This window comes from Humulus lupulus, chromosome 2, assembly GCF_963169125.1.
Source record: "Humulus lupulus chromosome 2, drHumLupu1.1, whole genome shotgun sequence".
Lineage (NCBI taxonomy): Eukaryota > Viridiplantae > Streptophyta > Magnoliopsida > Rosales > Cannabaceae > Humulus > Humulus lupulus.
In genome coordinates this window covers 293,521,719-293,532,223 of record NC_084794.1, presented here as the reverse complement: position 1 = coordinate 293,532,223, position 10,505 = coordinate 293,521,719, and the positions used below count along the sequence as shown (strand labels likewise).

Sequence of the window (10,505 nt, the reverse complement as noted above, 5' to 3'; positions counted from 1 at the left end):
TGATGATCAAGCTTATGATTCCCCAACCCAGGTGTTTACACTCTCACACTCACTTAGCACTTGCAGCCTCTGAACTTAGAGCAAAAGATGAATAATGGCTGGGTACTAGGTCCTATTTATAGAGTTTAGGAATGAAAGGATCTTAATTTTACTTGAATAAAAATAATAGCTTTTTAGGTGAAAATAATTTGAATTGTCGTTCAGCAGAGGCTGAAGACTCGTTCAAAAAGGTGCTGGACTTATTCAGAGGTTGAATGGCTGAATGGAAAACGATTTCAAAATGTTTCAACATATACTGAAGGAGGTGATATATCGCCCCCTGTAGGCGATATATCGCCTGGGACAGTATGCCCGAGGCAGTCGTGCATCGTCTCGTGTTTTCCGTATCTACGTGCTGCGATATATCGCCCCCTATAGCTGCGATATATCGGCATACGCTGATTATTTAAACACGAAATTACACATTTTTAGCTAAGTTTGAATGGAGTAAACAACCTTGACTAAGCCCTCAACGTATTCAAAGCTGCTGACTGACCTTATAGCATTCAAACTTTTCCTTATTAAATTTAATCCTCAAAATACTTAATCCTTAATCATCCATACATAACATGTGCTTAAAATCCTATTGGTTGATCTAAACCTTATAGTATAATAAATATTATCCTGAATATTAGTCATATAATCAAACTTTAGGTTAAAATTAATATTCTTAAACTATAGGTTAAACTTAGAAAATCTACAAGTACTACTATGAGTGTCCAAATAACTCCCGGTCTAAACCAAAAATCCACAGTTAAAAAGATAATACAATAAATACTATAATACTACTATCTAACTAGCTAAGTAAAGTTCTTGGACTCTACATGCTATGTGGCTGAGGAGCATGCGGCTGAGAAGCTTCAAATATGCAAGGAGGGAAGCTTCAAGAGGCCAGGTCTTGGGCCTGGTGGCTGGCGGGCTGAAGTGGCAGGCGTGGGCCTGGAGAAAAATGCCACTTTCCTTGCTTTTCCTTTACAGAAATGCCATTTTTTCACCATTCTTCTTGCTTTTCAAGAGCAAATAACATACAAAAAATTCCCTATAAAACAAACATAAATTAAATTAAAACTAAATATTTTCAATAATGAAATATACAACAAAAGTTCAATGAAAATATTAATTAAAATTTAATTTACTTAAACATTTAAGCTCAAAATTGCATCTTTTTTACTCCTAACTTAACAATATTAATTTTAAATAATTAAGCCATAACATTTTACAATAATATAACAATAAAAATACACAAAAATCTATCAAATTAAAATAAACCTAATAAATTCAAAATTACTTTAAAACTTAATAAATCAATTAAAAACTCAAGAATTAAGCAACAATTAGCACATAAAAAGTTGTAAAATAACTCTATTTTATAGAGTTATCACATCCCAAACTTAATATTTTGCTAGTCCTCGAGCAAAAGAAAAATTAAAAATACACATTTTTTTTATTTGGTGATATAAAAAATGTCCTCAAAGATTGCACATTGAAAATAATTTAAATAAGAAATATGAATCAAAATTAACCTTATGTAATTAATTCCATAGTCAATCTTGCTTTGAAAATATATTTTAAATTAGAAGTCCAAAACTATTTATCAAGTTATTATGTGAATTTTGGAAAAATTGTTGTAATAAACTATTTATTTCACATATTATGATGAATCCTATAAAGATCTACGAACATTTTATTTTTTTAATTTAATGAGTTTGTGTTTCCTTAGTTTTTTTTTTCTATGTGCTTTGCTAGGATTGTAAAATTTTTCCAGAACATTTCGGTATTTTCTTAAATATCAATAAATCTTCAGCTCTTATGATAATGGACAAGTGATGAGAGTGTTAGTTGTCGATACAAAATCGATGTTTTTTATACAATTTCTTTGACCCAAAAATGATACAAAATCGATGATTTTTCGATGCAATTGCGATGCATCCATAAAAACTTAATTTTTTGGCCAAAAACTATGCAATTTCGATGCAATCATGAAAACTTCTATTTTTTTTTTGTCAAAATGATATTGTTTCGATGCTTTTGCAATGCAATCATGAAAACTTAATTTTTGGGCAAAATGATGTTTTTTCGATGCAAAATTGATACAATTTCGATGCTCTACGCTGAAATTTGGCGAAAACTTTAGAGATTCATATCTTTTCACTCAAATGTTCGTTTTAGGTGTGTTTTTTTTAATTTTTGTATTTTTTCGAGATCTACAAGCTTAGATAATGTAAGTCTTAAAATTTGTATATAGAACATACAATTTCGATAATTTCTTCAATGGATGCTTCAATGGTGGTGTTAATTGTCATGGGGATTCAATCTAAGGGAATGGTCTTGGGTATAGATCAGAAAGAGAAATGATAGGGAGAGATGATTTGTGAGAGAGAAAAAATGCTTCAATGTGAGGTAGTGGTGGTGGTGGTGGTGGTTCCGCCTTGGTAGAAAGAGAGAGAGAGAGAGAGCGTGAGAGAGAAGAAATAATGACAGGGTACTATGGTTAAAGTTTTACAAACAAGCCTATTTTTGGGATGCTTAATAATGTTGTCATATTTTTTAATTTAAGATATCATCATGCATATAGCATGAAATTTCTCATACCAAATGAACATTTATCCTTAATAACTAGTCTGTCTTAAATAACTACAATATACATTATCATATAAAAAAATTGAATTACAACTTATCTATCTACCAAAAATAGAAAAAAAAAAACATACTGGTATATTTGGATTATTATGGTTGTAAATTTCCAAAAGAATTGGAAAAATTAACTGGTCTCCAAACTCTAGAATCAAATCATTTTGGAGATTTAGTTGTTGACAAAATGGGAAAAGTGTTTCAAAGCTGGATGACGTCATTAAATAATTTGAAAAGCCTTGTGCTGGGATGGTGCAATTATTGTGAGTCTTTAGGGCCATTCGGAAAACTCCCCTCCCTCAAATCGCTTACTCTAAAGAGAACGTGGAGTGTGCAAAGAGTGGGCAACAAATTCTTGGGAATAGAAGACACAACAACAGAGATGACAGCTAAATCATTCCCCAAATTGAAACAATTACACTTCATATCATTATATAATTGGGAAGAGTGGAAATCAGATGTAAGTTCAAATGATAATAGTCATCCAATAATGCCATACCTCCAATCCTTGCACTTTAAATGCTGTTATATTCTAAAAGCACCGCTTCCGGAGTTCTTACGAAGGACACCACTTAAGACCTTAACCATATTAGATTGTACTAAGCTGGAACCACTTTTGAAGGAAGGATTAAGCACAGAGGAGAAAGTCAACATCCTTACATCGTAAGTTTTTTTTTGTTGCAACAATATATTCAATTTATTAATAATTATGTGCTTTTATTTATTTATTTTAATGTCTCAAAATGTAATTAGGGGAGGGGGGGAGGGGGGGTTCTAGAGGTTTTGTATAAAAATATGACATAATTTTAATAGCGACCAGTATTATTTGAAGAGATGTGGTCTCCCTCTGGAAATTATTAATAAGCATTGTGTTGTGGGTTTTGACCAATTCAATAATGATTGATTGGATATGACTACTTTTACCTCTTCTTAATAAGAATTTCTCCTTTTTGCCAAAAAGATAATGTTGCAATATTTTTGCGATGCAATTATGTAAATTTAATTTTTGGCCACAATGATATTTTTCGATGCAATTTTGATGCTTTGTTTCAAAATTTGGCGAAAACTTTGGAGATTCATATCTTTTAACTCAAATGTGTGTTTTAGATGACTTTTTTTTTATATATAATTTTAGTATTTTTTCGAGATCTACAAGATTAGTTCATGTAAAGTTTTAAAATTTGTATGTAGAACAGACAATTTCGATGATTCCTTCAATGGATGCTTCAATGATGGTGTTAATGGTCATGAGATTTCAATCTAAGGGAATCGTTGTGGGTATAAATCCGAAAGAGAAATGATAGGGAGAGACAATTTATGAGAGAGAAAAAGTACTTCAATGTGAGGTAGTGGTGGTGGTTCCCCCTTGGTAGAAAGAGAGAGTGTGAGAGATAAGTTGTGAGAGAGAGAAGAAATAATGACAAGGGTACTATGGTCAAAGTTTTTCAAACAAGCCTATTTTCGGGATGCCTAATAATACTGTCATATTTTTTAATTTAAGATATCATTATACATATAGCATGAAATTTTCGGTACCAAATGAACATTTATCCTTAATAATTAACATGTCCTAAATAACTAAAATATATATCATCATATAAAGAAAAATTAAATTACAACTTATCTATGTACCAAAAATAGAAAAAAAGACATACCGGTGTGTTTAAAAAATGTTCCTATCACAACCAATCCCCATATATATTCTCATACTAAAATATAATTTTTTTTTATGTTTTTTAAAAAAAATTAATTTTTTTGTTTAGAGCACCTAAAGTCCATCGTTGCTCTTATTAAGTGAGACCCAAACACTGTCCAATAATTAGGGCAACTCAGGCGAATCTTTGAGCACCTCCAAAGTCCAAAAACAAGCCAAGATTGAACGAAAATACAAATTGACCAGGATCAAGATTATTAATTTGGATATTAATAAGGCATTGTTTGTATCTTAGATTTTAATAGGAAAAAAAATGAAATCCAAAAAATTTCATTTTTTTATATTTGAATTGAATCAATAATTTATTAATTATTATTATTTTTTAAAATTATAACTTAAATCTTAAATATAGTATAATTTTTTAAAATTTATAACAATTTTTAATATAAATATATATATAAAAAGAAAAAGCCTCTTGTCAAATTTTAGGAAGGAATAAATGTGATTTAATATGGTGGGTGAGCACTAGTCGTGCTATACAATTCAAATGCTATTGAAAACTTGAGGGCATTAATGGTGATAATCACATTAAGATATGACCACATTTTTTCTTCATATTATTAATTATTCAGATAATTAAAATTAAAATTATTCTAAACATTCTTTTTGTGGAAACTCTCCACATCATATGTGTTGAGTATATCTAGGGAGTCACTTAAATCAACATTTTGAATCCTACATGCTCACACACTTTTGATTAAAATTGGTTCATATATTCTGTTGCATCTAGGGAGCAGTTTTTTGAATGTATTAATATTTATTAAAATTGGTCCATATATTCCGTTGCATACATTTGATTTGATCATTTAATACCAACAATTGGACCGGAGCAGTGTATATATATATATATTAAATACGGTGTGAGTTTCTTGCATTTGTAATATGTATATTAAATGGGTGAATATGTTTTTTAAATGTATAATTGAATGATAGATCGCTAATTATTAGTTTAGGAATTTTATTGTTTTTTCTAAATTTTGTGTAAGCCATGTAGGATATAGAATTTTTGTAAATTTACCGACGATATGAATGTAAGGAAATTGTTTATTTTAAATGACAAGATTTCGAGTTTCATATTTTGTAAAAAATATTTAATTTATGTATGTTTTCAAATAAATGTGATTTAATATGGTGGGTGAGAACTACTGTATACAATTAAAACGCTATTGAAAACTTGAAAAGTACGTACAAAGGTGGATAGAGCTCTGTGGGCAGACGAGAGTACAAAACATTAAGAGCATTAATGGTGATAATCACATGCTGCAAGCTGGAAAGAAAGTAGTGACAGATCTTCTAATTTATGACCATATTTTTTCCTCTTATTAATTTGTATCTAAGAATTTATTTTATAAATATATATATAAATTCTTAATTATTCAGATAAAATAACTTATCAAGGAAAAAGCTAGTTGGCTTTTTGACAAAGAAAGAGCAAGCTCCATACAATTATAAAACTAAAACATATACTAGTGCTGCAAATACATTTAACAAAGAATCACACTTTCTAACAAGCAGCTTAATTTCTATCAAGGTTTGTCATATATATTTACTTGTTTTTTTATTATTATTTTGTTGAAAATAAATAAGCATCCAATATTCAATTAATAAGTGAATCATTCATTTCAAGAATAGGAGGACAAAAAAGTTTATTTGAATTTGTTTTGTAAAGAGGTGACATTACTATATCGTGTTTTGAATTAAATAATCTCATTTCAAGTTGATTAATTAATCATAAGAACGTGCTAGCTAGCTAGGGAGAAACTTATAGATAAATTTCAATGCATAATAAGCTAGATTAACATTTTAGTATTATTGTCTTCTTTTTGTCCGGTAGTATGGAATATTGCTTATTGAATTTCCTCAAGTCAAGTCATGTCAACCTCACTCAAACCATTATAAAACTGAATACTCATAATAAAGAATAGCACTCACAGCCTTATCAATTACCATCTATCCAATCCTAGCTTGCTATATCCGAAATCTCTCCTTTTTCTCATTTTCAGACATACGCTATGGCTGAAGCTCTGGTCTCCTTAGTCCTGAAGCAGTTGGCTTCCTTCACATATCAACAGATAGAACACGAATGGAGTCTGGTTAGCAGTGTTGAGGAGAAAGTTGATAGCCTCTGCGGCAATCTTGAAGACATTCAAATGGTGCTTGTTGACGCAGACAGAAGACAAATCTGTGAAGCAACTGTGAAACGTTGGTTGAATAAGCTGAAAGCAGTGTCTTACGAGATCGACACAGCGGTGGATGAGTGGAATGCCGCCATTACTCTCCGCTCTGATCTTAAGCTTTTCGACAAGGTATGCGTCTTCACACTTCCTTGTCTGCATCGTAATCATGTTCATCGACCGGGATTGCGTCGTAGAGTAGTTTCCAAGACAGACAAATTGAATGAAAAGCTTAACAAAATTTTCAATGAGAAAGAAAGATACACTTTTAAAACAACTCCACATCCCATTGAATGTGAATGTCGACAAAAGAGTACATCATTTGTTGATGTGTCTAAAGTGTGCGGTCGAGACGTGGAAAAGAAAATTTTAATAGACAAGTTGCTCGTGAGTCGTTATGATGAGAGCAACCAAATTACTAGGAGGGAACACGATATCATTCCTCTTGTAGGAATGGGTGGAATCGGTAAAACCGCCCTAGCCCAATTGGTGTATAACGATGAAAAAGTTAATAAGCATTTTAACTTGAAAATTTGGGTGTGTGTATCCGACACTTTTGATGAGATAACAATTGCTAGCCAAATTTGTGTGGCTCTTAAAGTTAAAGATGTCCACAAATTGGTAGAATTGGATTCATTACTAAATCAAATTAAGGAAAAAATAGAAGGAAAGAAATTTCTTCTTGTTTTAGATGATGTATGGACCGAAGATGATAGGAAATGGGAACCATTAGAAGAGTCTCTTAAGAATGGAGATAAAGGAAGTAAAGTATTAGTGACAACTCGCAAGGAGCAAGTCGCTATTATGATGAAGGTGAAAAAAGATAATATCATCTCCATTAAACAATTGGAAGAGGATGTGTGCCTCAATATATTCAATCAACTAGCATTCCTAAATGTCGAGAGTCAAAAGCAACTAATAGGGATAGGTCAGAAAATTGCCCAAAAGTGCAAGGGTTTACCTTTGGTTGCTAAATCATTAGGAAGCCTAGTGCGTTTTAAAAAGCCCACCGCAAAACACTGGAATGAAGTTTTGGACAGTAAATTATGGGAATTAGGAGATCAAGTTGAAAATGAAGTTTTTGTTCCATTCTTGTTGAGTTATTATGATTTGCCCCCTCTTGAAAAGCGTTGTTTGTTATATTGCTCAATTTTCCCAAAAGATTATGAAATTGATAGAGTTGAATTGATACAATTGTGGATGTCTCAAGGCTATTTGAGTAGTTCAGAAGAGGATGAGAGAAAAGGCATAGATTGCTTTGAGAATTTAGCTACACGCACTTTTTTTCAAGATTTTAAAACAGATGAAGAGGAAAACATTATAAGATGCAAAATGCATGATATAGTGCATGATTTTGTGTTGTTCCTCACAAAGAATGATTGTTTTAACTCAGTCATGAGTAGAAAGAATGATGAAATGAATCTACTACGTGCAAAGGTTTTTCATTGTACGTTATTACTTGAGTCTGAGGAACATGTAGTGCCTTCGTCACTTTACAGCAAAAGAAACTTGCGCACGCTGTCAATAGTTGGGAAGTTAAGGTCTATTAAATGGGCTTTGTTGTTGAAGTTAAGGTGTCTTAGGACTTTGAATTTGAGTGGTTGCTTAAGTGAAAGGTCAAGAATACCTAAAGATATTGATAAATTAATCCTTTTGAGGTATCTCAATCTATCAAATAATAGATGGCTACAGCTTCCAAAAACACTGGGAAATCTTTTCAATTTGCAAACTTTAAAATTGGAGGAAAATAATGGTTGGCTTCCAAAAGAGATTGGAAAACTTGTTAACTTACGCCATTTGTATTTGGGTTATTGTCATTGTAAATTTCCAAAAGAATTGGGAAAATTAACTGGCCTCCAGACTCTAGAATCCCAACATTTTAATAATTTAGTTGTTAACAAAATGGGGAAAGTGTTTCAAAGTTAGATGACGTCATTAAATAATTTGAAAATCCTTAAGCTACGATTTTGCACAGATCAAAGGTCTTTAGGGCCTTTTGGAAAACTCCCCTCCCTCGAATCGCTTACTTTAAATTTTGTGAAGTTGGTGCAAACTGTGGGCAATGAATTCTTGGGAATAGAAGACACAACAACGGAGACGCCAGCTGCATTCCCCAAATTGAAACGATTGCACTTCCAAGAATTTAGAGAATGGATAGAGTGGAAATCAGATGTAAGTTCAGATGATCAAATAATGCCATGCCTCCAATCCTTGAAAATTGAAGTCTGTCCCAAGCTAAAACCACCGCTTCCGAGGTTCTTACAAAGGACACCACCGCTTAAGACCTTAACCATAAAAAAATGTCCCGGGTTGCAACCACGTCTGGATGAAGGATTGGGGACAGAGGAGAATGTCAACATCCTTACATCGTAAGTTTTTTTTTTTGCAACAATATATTCAATTTATTAATGTTTATGAGCGTTTACTTGTATTACTAATGTCGTCAAATAATGTCTAGTTTTTCTAAATTTAGTATTATTTGAAGAGATGTGGTCTCCTACCTTGAAATGTGTAGAAATTCTAAATAAGCATGGCGTGGTGGGTTTTTATCAATTCAATAATGATTGATTGGAAATGACTAATGTTGCCTCTTCCATCTATGTTGTTGTTACACAGGGTTAGAATAACTGAATCTGAAGAGTCAAGTTCAATCGAATGAGTTCAACAATATTTGTAAGTATAATATGTCAATGTAAACAATTTAGCATGTTTGCATTAGTATTTTAAGTCAATAAAAAAATGGACTAAGCTCTAAGCATAAAGACATTTCTCTTCTTATTTTTTTTAAGTCAATATATATATAATCTAGATTACCAGATTATATACATACTCTAGTGCTTGATTTTGTTTTTTATTTTGTTATACATACACAATTAAGCTGATACTGTGTTTGTTGAGGTTAAGTATACAATTATGCTTGGTATTTTCTTTATGATATACTAGTACTCAAATTCTGACTATGGCTGAATTTAAACAAATGAATTAAGAAATGGTAGGAAACATTAGTTTAATTAACATGTTTACTCAACAATTCAAACCTTCCTGTTTTGAAAACAATACTAATTGGAAAAAAATTTCACTTTTTATTGCATGGTTAAAATAATTTAGATCCATTTTCTTTTTTTTTTCCTTTTCGAAATCAATTATTTTTCCTTGCAAACATGATCAAAAGTACATTCTACAGAAGAATTTTTAAACAATGTAGAAAGACAGGAAAATGTATAAGTAAATTAAACAAAATTATTTATTCATTTCTTTTGTTATGGTCTGGTATTTCTCTTATGAGCAAAATTTTGATAAATGCACTTTTGTGAGGCAGCCTTAGCTTGGTGAACTACCTGAGGATGCCTTTGATGATGTCGATGGAGTACAATCATGTAAGTTTATTATTTATTGTTTTGCATTCAATTTCAATTGTTGTCAATTATAAATAGATGAATTAAGAATCAAGCTAGGAACAATTTTTTTCCCTTTTGTTATGATTTGGGTAATCTGCATAAAATTTCTCAAATAGTTTTCACTCCTCCAAATTCATTTTTTTTATAAGCTTGAGATTAATTAGTTGATAAACTAATCACAAATTTTTATTGCATGTGCTTATATGCCTCTCTCTCTCTCTCTCAGGTTGATTTGACTAAACATAATTCACGGAGGTGATGGTTTCTCATATTCTTCTCCGACAGAGCAATGGGTGGCATCTATGTCTTCGAATATTATTCAGATCCTATAAATATCTACTATCGTGTTATTAATTTTTTCTGTGTGCTTTGTTTGGATTGTAAAAAATTCCCTGAACAAATATGTATTATTCTTCTTCATTAATAAATCTTCAGGTCTTATAGATAGTGGACAAATGATGAGAGTGTTAGTTGGGTGCCAACTTAGTTGGGATGCTTCTAATTCTTACTGATGTCCATTTCGTAAGTCCAGGTATTTTTTTATCAAAA

At 31.4% G+C, this 10,505-nt stretch overlaps 1 protein-coding gene across 2 annotated transcripts; it reads left to right on the top strand.

Annotated features, from left to right (window-relative positions):
- Positions 1-6,216: 6,216 nt before the first annotated feature.
- Positions 6,217-10,505, top strand: LOC133819839 (putative disease resistance protein RGA3). 2 transcript variants are annotated; one of them, XM_062253195.1, is made up of 5 exons: positions 6,217-6,690; positions 8,602-8,927; positions 9,175-9,231; positions 9,878-9,935; positions 10,183-10,505. In XM_062253195.1, the coding sequence occupies exons 1-3, from the start codon at positions 6,397-6,399 to the stop codon at positions 9,215-9,217; spliced, it is 663 nt and encodes a 220-aa protein (XP_062109179.1). In that variant the 5' UTR covers positions 6,217-6,396; the 3' UTR covers positions 9,218-9,231; positions 9,878-9,935; positions 10,183-10,505. The 2 variants fall into 2 exon arrangements, with proteins under 2 accessions (XP_062109179.1, XP_062109178.1); XM_062253194.1 differs by having other exon boundaries at positions 6,218-8,927.